The following is a 27,383-nucleotide window of genomic DNA, read 5'->3' on the forward strand; positions in this document are numbered from 1 at the left end:
TAAAATAATATACTAATTCCTATAAAGTATGTAGTATAATGTACAGTAAAACTATTCAGAATAGTATTTATACTTGACATTTGGTAGGATAAAAAATACAATTACAGTATCCTGAATTTTTGAGTCATCCACACCAGCAGTTTCTAAGATCAGGGAACCAACAATAGCGCTCGTAAAAAGTGCACTGAAGAAAAATTACCTACAATAAAGTGTTGAATTTGAAATCCTCTTTTACTTTTATTATTTGTGTGACAAATCTCAACACATCTCAGAAATACAGTGTCTTTAATACTGTATTTTTGTCTACTACATAGAAAAAACTAATTCTTAGGAATTCTCATGAATCTAGCCATCATTATCAAGAGTAAAGTTGCTTATCTGGCACTAGTGTTATTAGGTAGTGGCTACAGAATAGTTGATATTTCAAAGAAAACTAAAAATTATTGCCTCGTCCACAATTGCAATGATTATCCATATTCTGAAAGATTCTACACAAATTGATGCAACAGTCTTTAAAAAGCAGAGATTAACTGAATAATGTAAGCATCCAAAATTGTTATATTAACAGGATTTGCAAAGAAAAACTAACCACATTAAGAATGGAAAATTATTCGAGCATCAGTTTTGCCACTTGAAATTACCGATTTACTTTTCAATAAAAACGAATAATTCACAAAAGATTACACATTACAGTATAATCACTGAGCGAAACAGTACATTCTTCATCTTCCCCAATCTAAAAAAAAAAAAATATCTAAATTCTCCCAATTCCGTACATGTTTGACTTAATGCACCATTTGCAGCAACAATAAGAATTTCCAGTTACAACTCAATTCAATAGAAGTAAATTAAAGTATGGTAACTAATTCATAAACTGTGTACTTTCCTATTTGTACTCCCATTGAGCTTCCAACTGGTCATTGAGAGAGGCTATCTGTTCCTTGAAATTAGTAGTCACACCAAAGTTCTAAGGCTATACAGTCCCTCTTTGGTGCGAATAAATATTTATTCTCCGATCAAAATCAAAATGAAATAAAAATTTTTCTTTTTGTTATTTTTCTCACCTTTGCTCTTATTTAACGGAAACTTTGAATATCAATCATCCATTATTATAGAGTCCTTTCTATCATAAGGAAAGCCAGTGAGTTTCTACTCTTGGTGCTTTTGGTAAATGTCTTCCGTTTTACTGCTTTTAGTCCTAATTAAAAAAAATTTCCCTTGTTTTAATGCTATAACCTATACAGACAGAATCCCAGTATAACATACTGCCACCAGAAATTGCTAGAAAATACACAAATGCAAAATACTCCTCCTATAATTCTGTCATACTTCAATACCTCTTTCCATCCATACTTGTGATCACTTCATGTAAATGTATGCAACTTATACATCATACAGTTAAAGGGAACAAAACTTGAATATACTCATCCTTATCCTATAATTGGATAGGTCGCATTATGATGTACTTCAAAAGCTTCATTATTAAATCTACCAAATAAACTTAGGATGAAGTAAGCAGTGTTAAGGATGTCCACTACTTTATCTACTTGAGAATGGGATATACAGTAAAAAGAAACAAAATAAAGTCTCACCTTCGTGATGGCCCGATCAACAGCTTTTATGGCTGACATCATTCCCTCAATTTCCTGATTAATGTTGTTCTTCTTAACTTTATCTGCCATTAGTGGGGGGCCTAAGGGAGGAGATGGAATAGTGCCTGGTGCTTGTTTAGTTTTAAATCCTCGAGGTAATGTGGCGAACTTCTGCTCCGGAGAACTTTCTGCCGTTGCAGCTGCTGCTGATGCTACTGCTTGTTTGTCTACCTTCTCAGGTGATGTTGGATGAGATTTGGTGGGCGATTTTGATGGGATTTCCTCTCTAATTGCGGGCATGTCTTTCTTAGCCTCTCTGTCCTTCGCTTCGGATACTTTGCGTAGTTTTTCTCTCCTTGCAGCCTCAACCTTCTCTCTCTTCTCTGACAAGAGCTTGAGCATCTTTTCTGCTTCAGACTCTGAATCAGAAGAGTCCGAAGACTCTGCTTTGCACACTTCTTGTTTAGTACCAACTTCAGATATTTTTCCTACACCTCCAAGCTTCAAATTGAGTCCCCCAACCACAACTGCTTCCTCTTCCTCAGAGCTTGTCACCGTTTCTCGTGGGTTGACCTCAACAGTATGAGTTGGAGTCTTTGGCATAACCAGTTTCTCGTCTACCCCAGCCGGACGCTTCTCGCTTATTGGCGCTTTCTTGGCGTCATCGGGTTTACCTTCAGTCTTCTTGGGCGATGGAGTCTTCACGGGGCTTTCAATCTTTTTAGGTTTGGTTTCCGAAACTGCCACTTTAGGCGACTTAGATTTAGTTACTTCTGTGCTAACAGGCTCCTTGACTTTCTTGGGGGATTTCTCTCTAACGGAATCTTTAGAGGGGGATTTGTCTTTACAAGGAGAACTTTCTTTTGGGGAGGTGGTGGTTGTGACTGGAGTAGATTCTCTTAAGATATCCTGAAGAATTGTTGGTCCAGACTGTGTTGTGGGCAACTGTGGGCTTTCTTTAGTTGTGGGAGACGGAGGAAGAGAATCTGACAGAGACTTCTTTCTGTAGATGACCGATGGCTTATCAGTCGATTTCCCCTCAAAGGTTCTTTTGGCATCAGATACCTATTAAATGGAAACATTTTTTAGTCAAATCAAGGAGATTATCATCAAAACTACTTTATATTAAAATGAACTCTGTGACAACAGAATTTATGAGAATAATTAATGTTTTGTACAAATACAGTTTCTTTAAGTACAGAAGAGCTAAAGTTCATGAGTGTGAGATAGGAAACTGGTGTAATGCTGATGCAGACAATTGTGAGAAAATACATGAATAATTAATGTAATGTTTTTATAAACAATCTGTGAATATAAAACTAATAAACCAGAGAAAGACATTTTCAAAACAAAATTCAAACTTGAAATGACTGGGTATTCACAATGAAGAATTATCTGTTGTACACCACAGTTGAGAAAAAATAAATAGAAGAAAATATTTATGTTTATGTAATCAAATCAAAACAAAATTTCAAGAAACACCAACACAAAAGAACTAAAGTTCAAAAGAATGTAAGAGAACAATTACTGTAATCTACATACAATACAGAACAAATGTCAAACTGTGTGACTTCACTAAAAGCATTGAAAAGAGTAACCATTTTCTTTCTATTGTACAGTACAAGATAATTTGGAAATCAAATGAAAATATGAAATAAAAAATCATTATGCACGTTGAGGTATTGTGCAATGCTGCAATATTTTATTCAGAGAATTCCTCAACACCGTCTGGTCGTACGTTTGAGCACTGAGTTTCCTTCGAGGATAAATAACTTTTATCAAAAAAGCATAATGATTTGACTTTGGATCTACTTGATAAGGATTTAGACAAATTTTCTAAGCCGTATTCAACCGAAATAAAATCCAATCAAGTGGTAGACCTTTTAAACTATATTTTGTCCGTGGGAGTCTTTTACACAAACATATGTAAAGAAGTACTAGTATAGGCCTATGTACAGTACAGGTTATATAGTATGAGTATTTTTATATATAGATCAAATGTCCATGTGGCCTTTATTAGATTAAAAAAGCTCCTAGATTTTCATTATTATTAGTACGTAAGTAAATTCGTATTCATATAGTACTCATACAATAGCATACTGTATATTAATCCCTACACCACAAAAGCACCCGTCTTACGATCCTCTCCCTATGTTTCATTGTATCCATTGTTAGTTTTCATCTCAAAAATAGAATCTATCATCTTACATGAATACTAAATTATTATTATTATTACTAGACAAGCTACAACCCTAGTTGGAAAAGCAAGATGCTATAAGCCCAAGGGCTCCAACAGGGAAAAATAGCCCAGTGAGGAAAGGAAATAAGGAAATAAATAAATGATGAGAATAAATTAACATTATATCATTCTAAAAACAGTAACAGCATCAAAACAGATATGTCCTATATAAACTATTAACAACGTCAAAAACAGATATGTCATATATAAACAATAAAAAGACTCATGTCAGCCTGGTCAACATAAAAACATTTGCTCCAACTTTGAACTTTTGAAGTTTTACTGATTCAACTACCCGATTAGGAAAATCATTCCACAACTTGGTAACAGCTGGAATAAAACTTCTACAATACTGAGTAGTATTGAGCCTCATGATGGAGAAGGCCAGGCTATTAGAATTAACAGTTGAAAAGAGGAGGGACAATAGCTTCAAGAAAAGATGAAGACTAGGGATAGTACATACAGTATACATTTGTTAGGCAATAAAATGAAGAAAGTACATCAAGGAATTTACGGATCTAGATTCTGTTGTGGCTTCGTGTTCTAACTATTTTTTCTATTTCATTATTGAATTTTAAGTGATAGATTGCAGAGTTGTTGTTGATGGGCAACTCTGTGACACAATAGGAATATAATAGCTAGTGTTCCTCATGGTAGTGTTATTTGTCCATTACTTTTCAGACTACAGTATATACACAAGATGTGATTTGGCAAAGAAAAATGACAAATCTAAAGTAATTTGTATTTTTCTTAACGATACAAACCTTGAGCTCTTTATTAGGGAATGTGCTTTCAGCAAAACTGGAAGACTAGCCATAAGACTTTTAGCGAGGTGTAACAACCCCACCGCTAGGTAGTGGGGGGACAGATAGGGGGTTGTACTGGCTACCCCGCTCACACACACACTCACCTGTGTTGTCTCGTCACTTTTGATTGCAGGCAGGACTTGCAGTGGGACAGGTGATGGCAGGCCAAATATGTGTAAAGAGGTTAAAATTTGTATCGCTAGGAAAATACAAATTACTTTAAATTTGTCATTTGTTCCTTCACTAAATACAAACCCTTTCGCTCTTTATTAGAGAAGACTAACCTCTAAGGAGAGTGAAAGTCCTAACCAACTGGCTGGTTTTTGACCAAGGGTTTCCCACCGTGCTACGCACGCATACGGGCGAACACCCTGACGCCTCACTAAAACTCTGTGCACTAGCACGCTTTAGCGGCCTGAGCAATCTGTGTGATTGTGTGATCCTAGCAATGTTACTATTCTAGGTAAGAGAACATCTCTGTGATCCTGTAGGTCACATCTTGCAGGTAGTGGGCAGTAAAGGTCGTTGGACGCTTCCTCACACCTGCTTAAAAGACCTGCGTCACAGAGTACAGCAGTTTTTTTTAAATACTATGGATCTACCAATGCCCCTAATGTCGTGAACTCTAAGTCTCCTTGGTTGCGGAGAAGGATCAAGATTCAAGGCCTGGTTTATGAACTTGCGAATCCACGCTGAGATCGTGTTCATGGTGATCCTTCTCTTGACCTTCCCCGTACTGATGAAGGGTACTCTTCTTCTTGTACCTTCTGCTAAACCTCTCCCACTACGAGGATGACCACTCCCTACACTCCTGACAGCTATCATCCTGGTTACAAGATCATCCTAGGCAGGCCGAGCACAGAAAGTGGGGATTCATCTGGAGCGGAGACATGAAGGTACTCCACTTGTGACCTTCAAGCCCAGGACAAGTCCGCATGACGACCTGGAAAAAGAAACACTCGCAACCTGAAAACAAAAACCAAAGAAAAGTCTACAATGGCCAGTTAGTATGAGGGTGGAGAGAGACAGCGGCCACTCTCAAACAAGCCAAAAGCAAAAGTGACGAGACAACACAGGCGTGTGTATGTGAGCAGGGTAGCTGGTACTACCCCCTACCCCTCACTAAATAGTGGTGGGGTAGTTACACCTCGCTATAAGTCTTATGGCTAGTCTTCCATCTTCGCCGAAAGTATATTCCCTAATAAAGAGCGAAAGGGTTTGTATTTGGTGGCGGAACAACTATCTTGTTGCATATGCAGAGGTTGCTTCTCTCTTTATATCAATTGTATCTCCTGAATGTGGACCTGGGGTTGCTGAATCCACTTATAGAGATCTAGCTAAAATAAGTGCATGGTGCAAATTATGAGGCATGAAGTTGAACCCTAACAAAACAATAAAGTTTAATTGTATGTATAGTATCTTAAGGAAAATGATTCCTCAACATCTAGGACTTTGTACTGACATGCCTCTTTAACTATTTAATGTCCAACTCATTTAAAATTGTAGGTGTGATTCTGGAATCCAAATTTACTTTTAATAAACACAAATTATTTTTTTTCTCCTTCAAATGCAGAAAAAGTTGCTATTTGGAGAAAGTATTTTATTTCTGATGATGAGTCTCTTCTGAGGAAATTTTTTAATTCTCTAATTTGACCAGTTTTGAGTATTGTTCAGTTTGGTCTTCAGCTGCTGAATCTCGTCTTAATTTGTTGGACAAAAACTATTGGTTTATTAACTTCCTCATCTCTGATCTGGATATTTATCTCTAGCTACATCGTTTATTAAACTCTTCCCGCTCATTGAATGAGATTTTACATAATTCTGACTATAATCTGCATTCAGATCCCCATATTATATCACCCTCTAGGTAGTACTAGGTATGCTATTAATCCTAATAGTCTTGATTTCTCAATCATAAGGCTCAAGGCTATAAAGTATTCTAAAAGTTTGATTTCAGCTGTGACCAGACTTTGGAATGATTGTCTTGTGGTTGTTAAATACCCTGGAACTTCAGATCTTCAAACATACTGTAAATACTTTAATGTTGAGTAGGATGACATAGGTCTCATTATATACATAGTTTATATATGACTGATCTATTCTAACTATGTTACTGATTGTAATATATCTAATAGTTTAATTTCCCATGCATATATTATTTCTCAATATACTTTTGGGCTGCATTCCCTGTTTGAATCCTTGGGCTTGCAACATCCTACTTCTCCAAACAGAGTCGTAGGTTGGCTCGTAATAATACTAACACTAATAACAAAATCATGCTTCTTGCTTCAAGAGATTGATGAGTTGAAAATACAATTCTTCAATTATTCATGTAAATGCAGTGTGAATTGTAGGGACCTCAACAATGTGTGTTAAATGATTATATCAAGTGTAAAAGATTAAGACTAGATGACACTACAGAGAAAAACAAAACAGCATAACCAATAAAACTTAAAACTGACATTACGCACATACACTTATTAATATGCATTCACAAAAAAATGGCATACATACAAAAATACAGCATACAGTTTTGCATATCCTTTTTTCCTTCAATACATGATTTCAGGACAAATCAAATTTGGTTATAACAACATGCAGTCCCTCATCAACTCATTTTCATTGCCAACAATTAAAATTCCCGTTCTCAATCGACCGACAGTAACCATGATGGTCAAATTGAGGAAAGAACCAAATACAAAATACGTACAAACTTTGAGATAACAACGCGTAAAGAAAGTTGAGACGAGAATTGCATAAAAATAACAAAAAGGGGCTATCTAAGTCAATAAATCAGACAAGATTTCTTCAACAGGAAGGTTCACCTTCCTTGTCCAACAGCCAGCGTTCACCTTAAATTGCCTTTATAGATCAATTGATAATGAAGTACAATAAAGGATTTTCCCACATCTTATGATCAAATTTTTCAATGCAAGAATATCTTAATTGCGTCTTAAGATAAAATCCTCCAAGGCTAATAACTGCTGAAGTTGAATACACCCAGCATTAAGAAGAATGGTTACTATGCTATGTGCTCAAGTGAAACCTATTGGACTACAATTGTAAAAATAAAATTATAAAAAAATTGTGTGCATTGTTCTTTCAATGTCATCTGTCTACACACTAGGAAATGTGAGAATTATGTCTTCTTTAAAAAACATTGCTGTTAATAAGAATGATTTGTAACAATAGGTATCATACGATACAGCAACTTTCAACTTTTCAGATTTTAATTAAATAACTAGAGCGACTATCAAATAGTATTCATACCAGAATACTTGTTTTGAACCTCAGTCGAGACAACTGGTTGATTACGTAAATTATTAATAAGAAAGTCATTTTAAATGATGTAAAGTACTGTACATAAAGCTGATGTACACTTACAGAGACCGATTAAAATGATGAAGTTCACTTCTATAATAATTCTAATGATAAATTACTAATAAATCTTGTTCATATAATAATAAAGGTTAAATTAGTAGCACCACTAAAACCAAAAAACAATTACTATAAAAAGTATGATTAAATGACCACATGCATTCTAAAGACACAAAATCTAAATAACTAAAGATTAAGAAGCAATCCAGCACAGTTTTATTTAAGAAGGGCTTTACCTTTAGTGAAGGAACCAATTTGGGTTTCCTGTCAGCTGATGGTTTATCTTCAAATTTCTTGGTAAGATCAGACATGGCGTTTCCTCCTGGTCTTATAGGTTTCTTGACCTTATCTCCTCCAGTTGGAGGTTGCAGTGCATTTTGATTTTCCCACATGGCAGCAGCTTTGAAAATCTTAGACTGACGTTTCATGGAATCAGCACGAGCAGGCCTTGCTTCGTTGGAAGACTCTGAGCCAGCCCGACTACGAGCTGGCGTCGAAAGCAGAGACGAGGACTGACTGGCATCTTTACTGGAATCTGGTGTGGAATCTGCTTCCTTGCGCCTCTGTTCACCAGCCATGTCTCCCTCCTTCTTCAAAATTTCTTCACCCTTAATATCGTCCATCTTCACCACAGGAATGTTTAATTCCTCAGCATGTTTAATTTTGTCGGCAGTCTCTTGCAAAATCTTCTCTGTCTCATCTACTTTAACAACAGATGGAGAAACTGGACTACTAGCTTCCCCATTCATGACAGGCACTTCTGAAGACTTGTCCTCTACCTTATTCTTAGACGAAGTCTTTACTAATGACTTAGACTTTACTTTTTTCACTTGGCTGGGTGACGGAGATTTGGTCTTGACACTTTGTGCTTGAGGAACTGGGCTTGTCCCAAGCTTCATTGGACTCACAGACTCTCTTGATAGTGAAGAGTCTGAAGCTTTGAGAGTTCCTTCATTTGATGCTGAGGATTCAATTGATTTGGTACTTGACGAAAGTTTAGCAGGGGAAGGCGAAGAAAGAGGAGCGAGTTGTTCCGTATCCATAGGTTCTGGCTGTTCGCTCTGAGGTAAATTACCGACTTCAGTCTTACCACTACTACTTTTGCGCATTTTGGTGTCACTAGATGAAGACCGGCCTAAAACTTGGTCCTTAGGAAGTGGGGGCTTCAAACTTAGACCTGGTAATTGGTCCTCTGATGTACTAATGGGAGCAGGAACCTTAGGCTTGCCCATCTCTAGCTCGTTTGACTCTGCCCCATTTATCACAGTTTCAGTAACAGATTTACTTTTTGCACTAACACTACCATCATCTTTTACAGTTTCCTTCTTTTTGATTGAATTTTTTCTTCTTTCTTTGTCATCAGTTTGCCTAGTCAGTGACGAGTCTCTCTTTTTCACACTCTTCTTTCTTTCTACTTTATCGTTTTCACTGCTGTCCTTGTCAAGAGACGATTCTCGCTTCTTTATGCTTTTCTTTCGTTCCGACTTCTCACTTACATCACTAATATCACCGTCAGCTGTAGGTTCAGACTTTTTCACACTCTTCTTGCGTTCTGAAGAATCACCTTCGGTTAACTGATCTTTCTTTTTCGTACTAACGCTACTCTTCTTTCTTTCTGCCGACTCCCCATCAGGGGCAGCCGGTGGCCTTCTACTAACGGACGCATCTCCATCCTGCGAACTGCTCTCGGGCTTACGTTCTTTACGACTAACCTTTGGGGTGCCCTCGACAGTCGATTCCCTCTTCTTTTTCTTTTCTATGACCCCAGACTGATCAGCTTTTCTCTTTTTATCCTCTTCTTTCTTTTTCTCTTTCAGTTTCTTTGTTAGTAACGCATCAATTTCATTACGATTAACAGACGAAATAGCACCAAGAGAAGCTGAGCGTGTGGGAATGACGGGCAAGGTTTCTGGAGGAGGTGGCGGCAAGTGAAGTTGAGGAGGAGGGCGCGTCGCCTCTGAGGTAGGTGGCGACTGTAAGGCAAAACAGTAATCACTACTGAATTAACTGTTTAAATGTTATCCACGTTAGGAACAAAAAATTAATAACCTAAAATGTAGACAAAATCATAATGTTAGAAATCATAAGGTTTGAATTAATAAAATTCATTTATCAGCCAACTCTACAAAGGAATCTGAGAAACTGAGCCTGGCAAACTAGTATGAGTAAATAGGGAAATTTAGTCGAGTATTGCATTTAAAAATAAATATTTGTGTACAATTTATAAATTTTAGTTTTCTAAATGTTCATCATCATATCTAAATATCAGCAAAGGAGGTTCGGCAAACTGTAAAATAACAATCGACTCAGAGCCTCAAAATCCTTTCCTTCTAGAGCTATAATCGTACCATACTGCATCTTGTGTTACGAAATGCCTACGGCCGCAAGAGCTACTTACTCTCATGCTTTCATCTTCCTCAGGCTGAATAAGCATATGTTCAGAATTGATGTGTTTCGGGGCCAGTGACAGCAGTAAGTCAAGGCGTACCGGTGTCTGGTTGGCTAAGGCCTCAGCGACATCTAGACATGATTCTAAATAACCCTCGTTGACCCACCAATGACTACATATGTCTTCTATGGTGGCTCTTTTGGAAGCAGAGACTGTCAGCATTTGACGAATCAAATCTGACGCACCTGCAAAACGAAGAAGCTCGTCAGTGGGAATTACAGAGATTTCAAAACTGGGCGTGAAAGACAAGGATAAAGATAATGTTAAGATAAATGAATCTTACAATTAATTGGAAACCTGCCCAATGTTTACATACAGTATACAATCATAAAAGACTAAACTAGAAAAAGGTTAGTATCTACATAAGTGTGAAAAGTAGAGATAAATTTTATTAATGAACGACAAAAGGCAGAGCTGACAAATAGATAATAGTCAAGTGTTCTGTGACCTGATAAGGCACCACAAAAATCAGCAGTAAATAGGCATGGTACTTTATTTTTTTTTCTATCTCTTGCAAACTAACATCCACCCACCCTCACTCAACTAATCAACAAGGTTCTATTCTATCCCGTCAGGTTATGTTGAACTAGAGAAGCACGGAACAAAAGGGCCTAGCAGATTAGCTATTTGCAAAGTAGAAAAATCCAGCAAAGATATTATGTACTAAGTAGTTTAATCAAATTATAAAGTTAAATTTCTAACACTTATTTGGTTGATCTGAAAGAACTATTCTTAAATATGTACAAAAATACCTGATCTTAAAGCGAAGAAATGAAAGATAAGACAAGACTGAGTAGTATGACAGTTTGATAAAAACCACAAATATAAGTGAGAAAGATAATAAATATGTAAGTCGTTTCTCTTTTAAAATACTCTAATAATATAAGATCACATTGAAGGATCCTACAACGCATACCTAGCTAATTGAATATCTGCATTTGCTATGCTCATCACCCAGAGTGCCTCCTAATCTCGCATATACCTTACCTAACCTAATTAGATACTAAGTCTATCCCTAAATGTGTCCACAAACATACTCAACCTAAGAGCTCTAGCATATGACCAACCTACTTCGACGTGAGTAGAATAGTGGACTAGAATTCAGGAACTCAGAAGTCAAGAGTTAAATTTAGGTAGATCACAGAGGTACTCTACAAAATTTAGAAATTAATCCTAAAATAAAATGACAAACTCTGAAACACTACTGGCAAAATAATCTGGAAATAATAATTCTGTAAAACTTACTGGATGGCTTTTTGGGCTCGTAGTAGTCCCCCTGTGTGATCTGCTTTACTAAACGCTTGAAATTGGAGCCATCGAAAGGCATGGCGCCGTAAACAAGCGTGTAAAGCAGTACCCCGAGGGACCAGCAATCGACCTGCAATAATAAGTGTTACTAATTCCATGAGGTACTTTAATCATGTCTATAATGTACTTACTATCTATGATTATAGTTTTATTGCTTTAATGATTATTACTAATTAATTTCATGGTACTGGTTTCCAGATAAGAAAGCTGTCAAGATACTGGACTTAAAAAGATGCCAAACGCTTTTCTTTGTACGGTGAATAAAGTTGGTAAGTTCTGGTAATTATTTTCAGGATGAACAAGACACACACGACTATAATTTTGTTTAAAAATAATTCTATCTAATTCTAAAGATGTGAACATATTAGTTTTTTCATATGGACTTTTTGTGATTTCTTTCAATTCAAGAATTCACATCACATCCACACGAACTGGTACGATTTTGTAAGTTGTACTTTCAAGGATTTGTTTCATCTTTTCATATAGGTGTGCCAATGTGAATACAGTAATAATAATTATAAAAGAAAGGAATTTGATCCCACATCAATTTATTTCTAACACAAAGTTTTCACTATGTTCAATGCATCACTTTAAAATATCTAATATTTATTAACAGTACGTTTAGAGTGTAACTAAAATTCTTAACAATACTTGAATAAAAGAATAATGACCAACAATGACAACTGCCACTGTCTCAACTTTTAATAAACAGGCCAACAAAATACTTACTTCTGGGCCAGTGTATGGAACGCCTTTCACGATTTCCGGAGATGCGTAGAGGGGAGATCCGCAGAAGGTATCTAGCCGATGTTTGTCGTCAAAAACATTAGAAAGACCAAAGTCAGCAATCTGAAAATGGAAGCGGAAGTTATCTGCACCTCAAGAATGATGCTGTTGACAAATTAACACAAAAAGGATGTACACCTTTCATGTGTGCGATATTGTACGGATATCAAAAAATTACAATAAAAAAATTGAAGTTCAAAACAGACAAAAAACTGTCATGGGAATAATAAACAGTGCAATAGTGGGAAGAACCAAGGCATTTTATACTCAATGTTATGAATTAGAGTAAAGAATAAGTAAGCACAATGCTGCACACGCTCTTCGACAAAAATGAGCGAACAAAAAATTAATTCTACCACTAACTGACAAAATACAAAATATATTGCTAATTATCAGAAAATTTTCAAAATATCACAATGGATACAAAATTTAAAAAGTTACTGATTAAATTATTGTAGATAGAAGTAAAAGCCACAATCAAATATATACCAGAAACCTTACTATACAGTATTACAAGAAATACACAGTACTGCATCATACTTTACTTACTTTTGCATTTCCTTCTAAATCCAATAAAATGTTCTCTAGCTTCAGATCTCTGTGACAAATTTTGTGCTGGAAGTAAAAAAAAAAAAATACATGAATAAGTATAAACATTCTGGACTTACTGTATCTTTTCCAATGAGTTAAATGTAAGCACTCATTGCTATCCTCCTAATAACTTTGAAACACGTGTTTATGTAGAAGAATTATATTATAAAACTCAGCTTTTATGGATAAAATAATAAAATACTGTAAAATTCACTCTTGTGATTTCATAAACCTACAAAGACCCTTACGAGGTTATCAAGATAAGCAAAGAGGTTATCAACATGAGCAATGGGGTTAGCTCCTTCTCATCTATCAGTACAGTACTGTATACACTACTGTATTCTGCTTATCTTCAAAGACTCCCTTATACAACTCCCCTACCCCATATGACTGGCTTTTCCTTATGGGAAAGATGTAACGTAAACTGTAATTACACATAACAGTATCAATATGTATCGACAACATAAAATTCCTTTACGATACCTGGCAAATGAAACATTGTCTGATACCCGCCTGCATTTTATAAAGTTTCCTTACAAAACCTTCTATTCACAATATAAGTATAAAAAAATGTAGATTTTTTCAACATATTGAAACATCTGTAAAAAAATTCTTGAGGCATTAGTTAATAGAAGGCTTTTTTTTCCTTTTAACTGTGAGTAGTAGGGTGTCTCTGAATTTGTCCCAGAAGAGAGGAATATTTTCTTTTCAACATTTACCTTAAAGGAGGTAGCTCCCCATTATCATCAATAATATATCATCATCATCATCTGCCATTACTAGTCCACTGCAGAACAAAGGCCTTAGACGTGTCTTTCCACTTGTGTCTGTTTATGGTCTTTCTGTGCTAGTCCACATCTGCAAACTTTCTTAGTTCGTCAATCCATTTTCTTCTCTTCCTTCCCCTTCTTCTTTTACAAACTTAAGGGACCCATTCTGTTATTCGTAATGTCTATCTGTTGTCTGTCATTCTCATTATATATTCTCCCCATGTCCATTTATTTTTCTTACATGTTAGAATGTCCTCTACTTTAGTTTGCTCTCTTATCCATGTTGGTCTTTTTCTGTATCTTAGTGTTATTCCCATCATTATTCTTTCCATAGCGCTTTGAGTTGTAACTAGCTTATGTTCAAAGGCTTGAGTAAGGCTCCAAGTTTCTGATGCAAAAGTTAATACTGGCCGGACCATCTCATTAAATACTTTTCATTTTAGAGAAAGTGGCATTTTACTTTTCATAATCTCATTAAATTTACTAAATGTTCTCCATCCCATGCTTATCCTTCTTTTAATTTCGGTCTCATTTCTTGGGGAAACATTTACTGCCTGTCCTAAGTACATATATTCATTAACAATCTCTAGAGGCTCGTCCATAACTCCCATAATTAACTAAACATAACTATGTCATCTGCAAATCTTGAGTTGTTCAGGTATTCCCCATTAACCCTTTTACCCCCAAGCTATTTGGAACTTTCCAACCCTTAACCCCCAGGCATTTTTTTTCTCAAGCACATTTTGCAGTATATATATATTTTTTTAAATTGCTCTACAGCCTTAGTTATTGTCATAGAGAGGTCAGGGTGGTCTCATTCTTTTGGAAAATGCCTGAAGTTTCTCATAGAATTATCAAAAATATGCAAAAAAAAATTTTAAATAGTAGCTTTTTGCAAGGACGTACCGGTACGTCCATGGGGGTAAAAGGATAAGTTTTGTGAAACGTACCAGTACGTCCATTGGGGGTAAAAGGGTTAATATTAATTCCTGCATTATCCTAATCTAAATTCTTAAAAACTTCCTTTAGGCATGCCGTGAATAATTTAGGAGAGAAGGTGTCTCCCTGTCTAACTCCTTTCTAAATCGGAATGTTTTCACTATCTTTAAGTAGTTTTAGGATTCCTGTACTTCCTGTGCAGATATCTTCAAATGCTCTTTAAGTAGTTTTAGGATTCCTGTACTTCCTGTGCAGATATCTTCAAATGCTCTAACATAATATACTTCATTTCCTTGTTTTTGAAGAGCTTTCATTACTGCTGATGTTTTGACAAAATCGAAAGCTTTCTCATAGTCTATTAATGCCATACATAGTCGTTTGTCGTGCTCTTTTGATTTTTCCATTACATGATTAATTACATGGATATGGTCAACTGTTGAATACCAACTTCTAAAGCCTGCCTGCTCTCTTGGTTGATTAAAGTCTAGCTGTCTTTCTATTCAGCCTAATATGATCTTTGTAAATATTTTATACATTATGGAAAGAAAACTTATTGCGCAGTAATTTTCCAGGTCTTTTGTGTCTCCTTTTTGTGAATTAGTATGATACACACAAACACACATATATATATATATATATATATATATGTATATATATATATATATATATATATATATATATATATATATATATATATATATATATATACAGTATATATATATATATATATATATATATATATATATATATATAATATATATATATATATATAATGAAAGCACCTTTGATCTCAATATCCATGACAAATGTCAGAGGTTTAATCCCAGATCTAAGTCCTTGAATATAATGCCATCACCAAAGTAAACTGTTATTTTATTTCCAACTTTATTTTTACTTATTTAATAACATTTTTACGGCCCGAAATAAACACAAAGAAGGTATGCTTTGACGAAGCGCACACGTCGGTAAAAACACGTCCGTAAATAGCCACGAAACATGAAACAGCAAAAGAGAAAAGCACTTCCAAAAGTTCAAATGACCAACCATATTAGTCACCTCGATCGTGACCTGAACTTGACATTTACGGGGGACAAATTTGGCTAATGAATGTACCTTTTGTGATGTATGTTTTGCTGATGACATAAGGCTGCTTTTAATACATAATATGTTTATGGAATACATTTACCTTAATATTTTCAACTTTTGTTCTCATTCTGAAACTTTGTTATTATTATATTTATCATTTTTACTATAAGTGTAATCCTAGTTGGAAATGCAAGGGCCCAAACTGGGAAAGCAGCCCAGTATAAAACAAAATGTTAAAGTAACGAATGAATTGTTAAATAGGAAAAGTAAATATAGGATAAATAACAATGTTAAACATAAATAATATAAGTTATGAAATCAAACATATGTCAACCTGTTCAATAAAAAAGTAATTTCACCATGTTTGAACTTCTGCAGTTCCACGGATTCAACAACAACTGTATTTGATTAGAACAACTTCAAACCATGTCAGCTTGTAGGACTGACCTAGCTTGACTTTTTTAAGTTTTGTCTTACGACCTGACACAAGAAGCTCTGGGTTATTCAGGTCCCCCTCAGGACACTGAAGTGAGAGGTTAAAAGGGTCGGGGCAGCCAGATAGAGCTTCGGAAAGTAAAAGGGACAATGTACAAAGATTTTTAAGGTGAAACTGGAGGAAATCCTCATAGATGCAGTAAAAACTAACAAGTGAGAGGCTGGATTGCAAGATGGAATAAAAGAAACAGGGATGGAATTAAAATCAAAGGGTTTGGCCCCTGTCAATTAGAAACTATTCATTTGCGACAGGAACGAGTGTCATTTTCTAAGAGCGGACCTTTTTTCTATAGAAAAGAGTAATTTTTTCCCTAGGTTACATTACCCTGTAATACAGTACAATAATAGTCAAGGTAAAATACCATCAATTCTTCAATTATGTAAGTAAAATTGAAATCTGAAATATGCTGATAAAATTTCTGACAATAGCGGATATTCGTATGTTCGTTTTAGATTGCCCTACCTTACGTAAGACACGGGCTCTTGCGTTGGAAGCCCGTAAATAAATAGCCGATAAGTCATACAGTATATCACGGGGGGAAACTAAAATATTAACGACCAAGCCGTCTTCTTAATGGGAAATTTTGGCAAGACACTTTTTTTTTTTTTACCTGAATCTATTATATTCATTTCTAGTGTACATGTTATTGACAACAGTATTCTATTATCCTTTTAGCCACCATGAAGTAATGACTTGTTCTGCATAATAAAAAAAAAAAACCATAACAATGATAACATTGAGTTCAGGCTAGGTTCCATAATCAAAATAACATTTGCTCCTTTCCATATGAAAGCATAATAATAAGCACAAAGGAAATCAACATCGTCCTCTACCTTGTGGCAGTAGTAAGTAGCAGACGCGACATGCCGGAACACCCTGCGAGCTTCCTCCTCAGAGAGAACCTTCCTCTCACTCAGGTAATCGTAGAGTTCTCCGCCAGCGGCGTACTCCATGACCAACACCATCTTCTCTCGGTTCTCAAAGACTGTAAGAAAAGCACATTCTCAAGGGGGCGTCTTGTGGCTTATGGGGGTATGGCTTAGATAATTGAATTTCTATAGTTGTTGTTTACTATTTCATGCGAGAGAGAGAGAGAGAGAGAGAGAGAGAGAGAGAGAGAGAGAGAGAGAGAGAGAGAGAGAGAGAGAGAGAAATTACATGGATTTTGGATGTCTCAAAGACTTTTTATAGTCTATCCGCAGACTCCATTTGCTCTTGGGTAGAGCGAATTAGTTTAAAACATTAGAGTTCTTATGATCTTGTCCAACTTAGAGTAGGGAGAGAGAGAGAGAGAGAGAGAGAGAGAGAGAGAGAGAGAGAGAGAGAGAGAGAGAGAGAGAGAGACACTCACCTTCGTATATATGGATGATCTGAGGATGCTGAACGGACGACATAATTTGGATCTCTCTTCTGATGCGGATGAGATCTTGCTCTGTTTCAATTTTGGCTTTCTTGATGGTCTTGATTGCAACCTGGAAAATTGAATAAGTCGGTGAGAGGAGAACGATTGTATAACAAGTCATAATAGCAAATAGTAAATGTATTCTGCATATATCATCATTATAATGAATAACCTTCAAGGCATTACTCCCATTCATCATTATTGTTCCTGTAGAGAGTGGGGTTCCCCTGCTGTATAGGACCAGAAAAACAGCCCTTAAATTTAGTAAAGAGTCTGGTCAAGACTCCTCTGCACCCAATAAAGACCAGGGAGGACCAGACAATGGCTGCTTATGACTTAGGTTGAACTAAAGTCACCCTCACAAACCCATGATCCCTAGCTCAAGACTCCTCTCCACACAATAAAGACCAGTAAGGACCAGGCAATGGCTGCTTATGACTTAGGTTGAACTATAGTCGCCCTCAAACCCTAGCTCACAAGGAAGGTTAGGTTGTGAAGAGTAAACTAATTTTCAAGCTACAAGCAGAGTTCGAACTTTCGAAATGGGAACTGTGAGTCAGAGATGTTATAGCCTACCCACTAGGCTACCAGTAGTATGTAACGTTATACAAAGCCAGTCTTACTACTATAAATTCTTGACTTGAAATATTCTTTCTATCACATTTGAGGGTAGCAACTGTATCCGCTGTGAAACTGATAATAATTTCAAGTGACATTTTCTAAATCATTGTACGAGTTCTTCAGGTCTGTAAAATATTACACACAAAAAGCAATCTCTCGCAAATTATTTATTTCCAAAGATCTAAGATAAATTTTAGAACGCGTACAATTCCAAAAACAAATAACTATAATTACTTCCATGAATTTACAAGGACTCAAAACCAAAATATCTTAAAGAGAAAGTTGCCAATCACATGATCACCTAAACGAAAGAAATAAACATGCTATAACATCACCCTTATACAACCTCTCAAGCATTCTAAAGGGCACCAATACACATCAGTCTGCCATACCCCAACCTCATAAGCATTCCCCAAGGACCCACCAATCCCCAAAATCCAAGGAAATACTTATATATTCTATCCTAACGCTCTCACACGACTTCCCCAAGGATTCGAATGGCAAACAGTATATCCCCCCCAATCAGTGTAGCCAACCTCACGCGAAATCTCGCTTCGCAGTGGTGCCAACCTTACCTCCTGTCCCGTCTCCTTGTTGACAGCCAGCTGGACCTTGCCATACGTTCCTTGGCCCAGTTTTCGGATGATGTCGAATCTGTTATAAAGAAAGATGGGATGTATTAAAGGGATGTACAGATAACATACAAATTTTATGAATAATTATTCATAACTATAAGTTTATGTATGAAATATCTATTTAAATGTTGTTACTGTTCTTGAAATATTATTTCAATTGTTCATTACTCCTCTTGTTGTTTATTTACTTCCTTATTTCCTTTCCTCACTGGACTATTTTCTCCCTATTGGAGACCTTGGGCTTATAGCATCCTGCTTTTCCATCTATGGTTGTAGCTTAGATAGTAATAATATGCAATTGCTACTAAAAACAGAGAGAGAGAGAGAGAGAGAGAGAGAGAGAGAGAGAGAGAGAGAGAGAGAGAGAGAGAGAGAGTCAGCCTTTGTAAGGCTTTATAAAGATTAAACGACACTCCCACCCCAGATATCACTTCAAGTCCTGTAATATTCTAACTGAGAATTACAAGTACATAACACATTAATGTTTTATGATGAAATATTGTGTTCATAAACAGTAGAGTTTATTAGATCCATTAAAATCCTTTATTTAACGTATGACTATAAAAGTTATGTAATTTCACAGAGATTAAAATAATAATAATAATGATAATAATACATATTCGTGTTCTTGGGCTATGCATTCTATATTCAAAGTAATTAAATTTCTTCGTTTTGTTCAAACCAAATTCAGAACTATTACTAATATTCTGTGCACTTTAATAAACAGTATATCCTTGTAATGTTATTTATGTTAAACAGGTTAAATTAAGTCTCTATTCATAGTTTATATTCTAAAGTTTCTGATCTTTTCATATAGTTTATTTCTTTAATCAATGGCTATTTTTCCCTGTTGGCTCCAGAGCTTACAGCATCCTGCTTTTCTATCTGTCTTCTGGAGACAAAATACAGATTAAGACAGATCTCTGTCAACAGTCCACACCGTCATCTGGTTGGGCTATTCTCCACTAGTTCGAGAGAGAGAGAGAGAGAGAGAGAGAGAGAGAGAGTTATCTGTTTGGCTTATCCAATCCACAGAAGCTTCATGTGGTCCCACTGTCTTCGGGATAGACCTGGAGATTGGTTAGGGATTAGGGTACCATTTCCAGAGGATCTACTGTGCTTATGTTGACCTAAATACTTATGTACCTGGTAGCTAATCAACAACAGTGGGTGGCATTTAAGTGCTTGATCTCGAATTACCTCGTTGTAATTCGCGAATACAGAAGGTGTCGAGTTGGACACATCATCATCATCATCAGCAACTCGGTAATAAAGTCCCCTAAATAACGATGTTTTGGTTACTGAAGATATCTTTAATAGACTCCCTATTCTTCTATTAACACTTCTTCTATTAAAATTTTTTCCATTTTGTATGGGGTAAGCACAGTTGCCTTCTTTTTGAAGGACCTCGCTTTGGCTTTAGGGTAGAACGTAGGCCTGATCGCCTGCCCTGCCTGACATCGCTTAGACCCCAATGGTATACAGTATGTTCATGAGTTGTACCAGTCACTAGCGTCCTTCCTCCCAGCAGTGAAGAGTCCTGGCGCGGTTAGCTCGACAGTTCGAGACGTGTGAGGTGTCTTTTATGTTTAGGTGTTGGAGTGGCTTTGGCCCCTCCCAAATACACACACACACACACACACACACACAGACACACACACGGTATAATCCCCAAGTCAGCATACTCTGGTGTTTTTGTATAGTATTCGCAAGATGCTGTCTATCTGCCTATCTATTTATATTATACAAATTAATAAAAATAAATCAATACGTACTTCTATTTCTACGTTTCATTTTCCTTGACAGAAGTTTTATAGAAACATTACGATCTAGGGAAAAATATATGTATATAAAAATTGCCCCCCCCCCCTCTCTCTCTCTCTCTCTCTCTCTCTCTCTCTCTCTCTCTCTCTCTTTTTCTCTCTCAGTGTTGGCGTCTATTTCCTCAACATTTGAATTCATATAATTATGAGAGAGAGAGAGCCTTACCTTACCTTATTGCCTTATTTTTTGTTTGGGTTCCCCCAGGTCCCTCAGTGTGAGGCACCTCGTATATCCACCAGAGAGTTGCTAATACATCTTCCGGTGTATTTTGCATCTTCCAGTCTTGGATGGTCTGGGATGCATCTTAGGTATTTATCGAGCTGATTTTTAAACGCATCTACGCTCACTCCTGATATGTTTCTTAGATGAGCTGGCAGCACATTAAATAGTCGCTGCATTATCGATGCTGGTGCGTAGTGGATTAATGTCCTGTGCGCCTTTCTCAGTTTACCTGGAATGCTTTTTGGCACTATTAATCTACCTCTGCTTGCTCTTTCTGATACTTTAAGCTCCATGATGTTTTCAGCAATTCCTTCTATTTGCTTCCATGCTTGTATTATCATGTAGCGTTCTCTTCTCCTTTCTAGACTGTATAGTTTTAAAAATTGCAGTCTTTCCCAGTAATCAAGGTCCTTAACTTCTTCTATTCTAGCAGTATAGGACCTTTGTACACTCTCTATTTGCGCAATATCCTTTTGGTAGTGTGAGTACCATATCATATTGCAGTACTCGAGTGTACTACGCACATAAGTTTTGTAAAGCATAATCATGTGTTCAGCTTTTCTTGTTTTAAAGTGTCTGAATAACATTCCCATTTTTGCTTTACATTTAGCCAACAGTGTTGCTATTTGGTCGTTGCATAACATATTCCTATTTAAAATTACACCAAGGTCTTTAATTGCTTCCTTGTTTGTGATTGTCTCATTATTAGGTCCCTTGTATGCATACACCATTCCTTCTCTGTTTCCATAATTTATTGATTCGAATTTATCGGAGTTAAATACCATCCTATTTATCTCCGCCCATTCATATATTTTGTTTAGATCTCTTTGTAGTGAGTTCCTATCTTCATCACAAGTAATTTCTCTACTTATTCTTGTGTCATCGGCGAAACTTCTCACTACGGAGTTTTCAACATCACAGTCTATGTCTGAGATCATAATAACAAATAGCAGTGCAGCTAATACCGTACCTTGGGGCACACCAGATATTACCTGGGCTTCATCTGATTTCTCGTCATTTGCAACCACTATCTGTTTTCTGTTTTGCAGGAATTCTTTTACCCATTTTCCTATCTTTCCCACAATATTATGCTTTCTCAGTTTTTTCTCCAATATGTTATGGTCTACCTTGTCAAAGGCTTTTGCAAAATCTAGATAGATCACATCTGTGTCTTTTTCATTTATCATATTATTGTATATGTTTTCATAGTGAGCTATCAGTTGGGTCTGTGTACTTTTTCCAGGTACGAAACCGTGTTGACCCATATTAAACAAATTATTTTTGACCAAATGGTTCATTATTTTCTTTTTTATTACCCTCTCATACACTTTCATAATATGTGATGTTAGACTAACAGGTCTATAATTGCTTGCCTCTAGTCTTGATCCACTTTTGAAGATAGGGGTTATATAAGCTAATTTATGTTTAACATATATCTCGCTCATATCTATACTCTGTCTTAGCAGTATTGCAAGTGGCTTCGCGATAGTGTTTGCAGTTTTTTTTAACAAAATCGCTGGAACTCCATCTGGTCCGGCTGCCGATCCATTTTTAATTTCGTTTATAGCCGTAACAATATCTGCTTCATTAATATCTATATCCGTTAGATATTCAACATTTTCTTCTCTCATTTCTGTTTCATTATTCTCATTCGCAATTCTTGGCGTGAACTCACTCTTATATTTTTCTGCTAATATGTTGCATATTTCCTTTTTTTCATTCGTTAGCCGTCCTTCAATTCTTAGAGGGCCTATTTCTATTCTCCTTTTATTCATCTTTTTTGCATAGGAGTAAAGTACTTTGGGGTTTCTTTTTATATTTTGAAGTGTCCTTTCTTCTAAGTCCCTTTTTTCATTTTCTTTCGACTGTATAATCTTTTGTTCTGCATTTTCTATCTTACATTTTATTTCCCTCATTTTCCACACATTTTTTTCTTTTGCAAGATTTTTCTTCCACTTTTTAATTTTCTGAAATAAGATCCTTCTGTCTCTTGGTATGTACGTCTTTTGTTTATTGTTTTTTTTCGGTACATATTTTTCAACAATTTTCTCCAGTATTTTGTACAGTATATCCGTATTTACCTGTATATTATCACTTATAAATACATTTTTCCATTCTTTATTCAGTTCTTCATTTATTTCTGACCATTTTATATTCTTGCTGTAAAAGTTATATTTTCCATATCCTTCCCAAAGTTTTGTGCTTTTATTAATTCTGTGATCACTTGCTTTGGAATGAACTATCAATTCTATGACATTGTGGTCTGAAATTCCCGTGTTATACACTATTATTTCTTTAACATAATTCACCTCATTCACAAATACTAGATCTAGGACATTTTCCTTTCTTGTTGGAATGTGGTTTATTTGTTGCATATTATGTTCTAATAGCATATCTTGAAGCTTTTCAAATTGCCTCTTATCTTCTGCGCTACTATTACTATCTTTTTTATATGTATACATACAACCACTTTCTTCTATCCGTTCTTTCCAATCCATGAAAGGAAAGTTAAAATCTCCGGATAGGAGTATATTCCAGTCTTTATGGTTTCTACATATATCATCTATTTTTTCTATTATTATGTCAAACTCCTTAGTGTTTGGGGGTCTGTAAACTACAATATTCATTAGTTTTTCAAATTCAAATTCTACCGCAATCAATTCACATTCTGAGAGAGAGAGAGAGAGAGAGAGAGAGAGAGAGAGAGATAGGAATACGATGTCAAGAACATTTAATTATTGTATTGATGTTTCTTTTCTATCTGATTTACTTATAAAGTTTTACAATACTTTATGACCTTTAAAGTTTGTTACTTTACAAATTACTTTATAAGTTACAAAAGCCAGATAGGCTCTGTTCAAATTACCTTTGTTTAAAGTAATAGTAATGATAACTTGAGTCACTTAAATAGTTACTTTCAAAGGGAATGGACAACTTATGATTTTTTGAGACATTCTTATAATTCTTGAGCTAGATAATGGCAACAGGTTGCCCCTCCCAGCGGCCTTCCCGTATAAAAATAAGATTTTACAAACATTAATATATTTAATAAGATTCTTTCATTTCAAAGGCAAGAGTCTATCATAAACTATTATTATTATTATTATTATTATTATTATTATTACTAGCTAAGCTACAACCCTAGTTGGAAAAGCAAGATTCTATAAGCCCTAGGGCTACAACAGGGAAAATAGCCCAGTGAGGAAAGGAAATAAAGAAACAAATAAACGATCTGATAAAAAATGAACAATTAGAATAAAATATTTTAAAAACAGTAACATCAAAACAGATATTTCATATATAAACTATGAAAATAATTATGTCAGCCTGTTCAACATCAAAACATTTGCTTCAAGTATGAACTTTTGAAGTTCTATCGATTCAACTACTCGATCAGGAAGAACTACTACTACTACTACTACTACTACTACTACTACTACTACTACTATCTCGTTAGAAATATGAAGAAAATGACGTAGATGTGTTTTTAAACTTTTTTATTTATAGTTGCTATTTTTTTTTTACTTTTTTTTTTGCTAGTTTGAGGTCGCAATGTATACAATGTAATAAAAACTATTATTATTACTATTATCCTCATCATAACACTATAAAAAACAACAAATACTACAATATAATAATTTCCACCCAATTAACTAAATGCCTTAAAAAACATTCCTAAAATTTATACAATATATAAAAAATACATGGAAATCACCCCAACAAAATCATTACTTAAACTCTTAAAAAACTAAAATTACACAAACAACAACAACAAACAAACAAACAAACAACACTGACCTTTGTTTGAGCTTATGCCTATGGGAGTGTAGGCGCACGCCCGCCGTGTTCTCCATCCCGCCCATAATGTTGTTGATGGCGCCCTCCGAGACAACCATCTTGACGGGCTGAGGAAGAAGAAAAAGAAGATGATGAAGAACAGGGGCATGAGAAAGCTATATTGATGGGAATTGATTTCATGTAACTTTTGTATGGTTAGGGATAGCAAGTGTGTGTCTGTATATACTGTGTGCGTATATATATATATATATATATATACAGTATATATATATTGGGGTTGAATGTATGTTTAAATTATTATACATTTAACTATCATAAAATACAAACTATCATACCATGTATGTATATATATATATATATATATACATGAATTAATATATATCTATTAAACACATATGTGTTTATACACACACACACATTATATATATATATATATATATATAATGTGTGTGTGTGTTTACAATCATATCTTATCTAACACGCAACTGCAGTTCACCAGACTAATTATTGCACTAGATAAAATTACTTGAAGGGTGATAGAACTTGAATAATAAAAAAAAAAATTACATTTAACGGATTTTTTTTTTAGATTAATTAAGAATAATTGAAATGCTAACACATGAATATATAAATATAGAAGATATCCATTATCGGTTGATATATAACCAAGGTTGCTGATGACACCTATAACTATTTACACCTGAGGTCATTAAATACCATGGTAATCAAAGAAAAAAACTTAGCAGAACGCAGACCTCCGCCGGAGCAGTTTATTTCTCGACCTTTTGGTCGACCTTGACCTTGACCTTTACATGTATTAATTGGCGTGGATTTCCGTACACTCAAATATGAACAAAGTTGTAAGTCTCTGTGACACTTATGGCTGATTACATGAATTGGACATTCTGCTTGACCGTGACCTTGACCTTTAACCTTGACCCTCCAAAATTTTATTATTTCCAGCTTTTTACATAATAGTTAATCCTTTTAAGTTTTATTATTCTACGATTAAAATTGTGGCCAGGAAGCTGTTCACAAACAAACACACATAAACACACAGAGGGTAAAACATAACCTCCTTCCAACTTCGTTGGCCGAGGTAATTAACACAATGGTGCGGTACTCTCTCTCTCTCTCTCTCTCTCTCTCTCTCTCTCTCTCTCATATCTTTAACTACTTATTTCTGGCTTCACGAATCATCAGTTGTAAATTTTTGTTTAATAAAAAAATATTCTAAATTATTATTAAATAAATGTTTTATGAGACAATATTAAACACATTTTAACGTAATAAACTTGGGAAGGTATACAAATTTACACAATAACAACAAATGTATCCATTTTTAGTCCAATGCAGGACAAAGGCCCCAGTGATGTCAATTCATTTCAGGGGTTTGGCCAGTTTTCATCACCACGCTGGCTACTGGGGTATGCTGATGGTGGGATATTTTCGTCAGATCGCTCACAGCAAACCAACCGAGTATGGTTAGCCAAGACTAGTACAGCTTTGATGATCATGGCGATACTCAAACCCTTTCACTACGTTCAGGTATTTCCACACACACACACACACATATATATATATATATACTATATATATACAATGAGCGTACCAAATAATTAACAGTTTTATATATATATATATATATATATATATATATATATATATATATATATATATATATATACATATATATATATATATATATATTATAAATACAGCTTTCTAAGGTCAAACCAATAATGAACATGAAAATAATATATATATATCACGAGGTTCTCTTGCTGCTAAAAATACTGAGATCATGAACGCTTTCCTTAACACAGCACAAGCAAGGCGTTTGTAAACATATAAATAGATTGCAAGATATGAACGACTCTTTTGTGAAGTCAACCCTCTCTCTCTCTCTCTCTCTCTCTCTCTCTCTCTCGTCATTTTGTATGTATCCATGAATACAGCCATTGATTTTAATTGGAATTTCTTTTACAAAAAAAATTTCATTTATATTATTATTATTATTATTATCATTATTATCATTACTAGCTAAGCTACAACCTTAATTGGAAAAAGCAGGATGCTATAAGCTCAAGGGCTCCAACAGGGAAAAATAGTCCAGTGAGGAAAGGAAAAAGGCAATAAATATACTATAATAGAAATAATGAAGAATTAGAATAAAATTCTAAGAACAGTAACAACATTAAAACAGACCTTTCATAAATAAACTATAAAAAAAGACCTATGTCTGCCTGTTCAACATAAAAACATTCGCTGCAAGTTTGAACTTTTGAAGTTCCACTGTCATATTATACCCAACGCTTTGACGAGAGGAAAATGGACATTGGTAGCCTTGTCCTCTTGGCTATCCTATCTTAAGGATAGATGACTCTAATATCCTAGGTGGAAGAATTCGTCATGGATAGAATTATGCAAATATACTTAGA

General features: G+C 35.3%; 1 protein-coding gene across 9 annotated transcripts in view; it reads right to left on the bottom strand.

The window, feature by feature from the left end:
• Positions 1-27,383, bottom strand: part of Nuak (Nuak family kinase 1) — a 158,328-nt gene that overhangs the window by 62,328 nt on the left and 68,617 nt on the right. For 8 of the 9 annotated variants that reach the window (XM_068356116.1, XM_068356117.1, XM_068356114.1 and 5 more), the window contains exons 2-11: positions 24,943-25,049; positions 19,039-19,117; positions 17,792-17,912; positions 17,274-17,425; positions 13,108-13,173; positions 12,502-12,621; positions 11,710-11,842; positions 10,414-10,649; positions 8,252-9,988; positions 1,593-2,657 (exon numbers count right to left, since the gene is read on the bottom strand). In XM_068356116.1, coding sequence (XP_068212217.1) covers positions 1,593-2,657; positions 8,252-9,988; positions 10,414-10,649; positions 11,710-11,842; positions 12,502-12,621; positions 13,108-13,173; positions 17,274-17,425; positions 17,792-17,912; positions 19,039-19,117; positions 24,943-25,040 — 3,807 coding nt within the window. In that variant the 5' untranslated portion in view covers positions 25,041-25,049. The remainder of the gene's footprint in view (positions 1-1,592; positions 2,658-8,251; positions 9,989-10,413; positions 10,650-11,709; positions 11,843-12,501; positions 12,622-13,107; positions 13,174-17,273; positions 17,426-17,791; positions 17,913-19,038; positions 19,118-24,942; positions 25,050-27,383) is intronic. The other variant, XM_068356121.1, reaches the window with a different exon arrangement.

The sequence above is a fragment of the Palaemon carinicauda genome, chromosome 32 (genome assembly GCF_036898095.1).
Source record: "Palaemon carinicauda isolate YSFRI2023 chromosome 32, ASM3689809v2, whole genome shotgun sequence".
Classification (NCBI taxonomy): domain Eukaryota; kingdom Metazoa; phylum Arthropoda; class Malacostraca; order Decapoda; family Palaemonidae; genus Palaemon; species Palaemon carinicauda.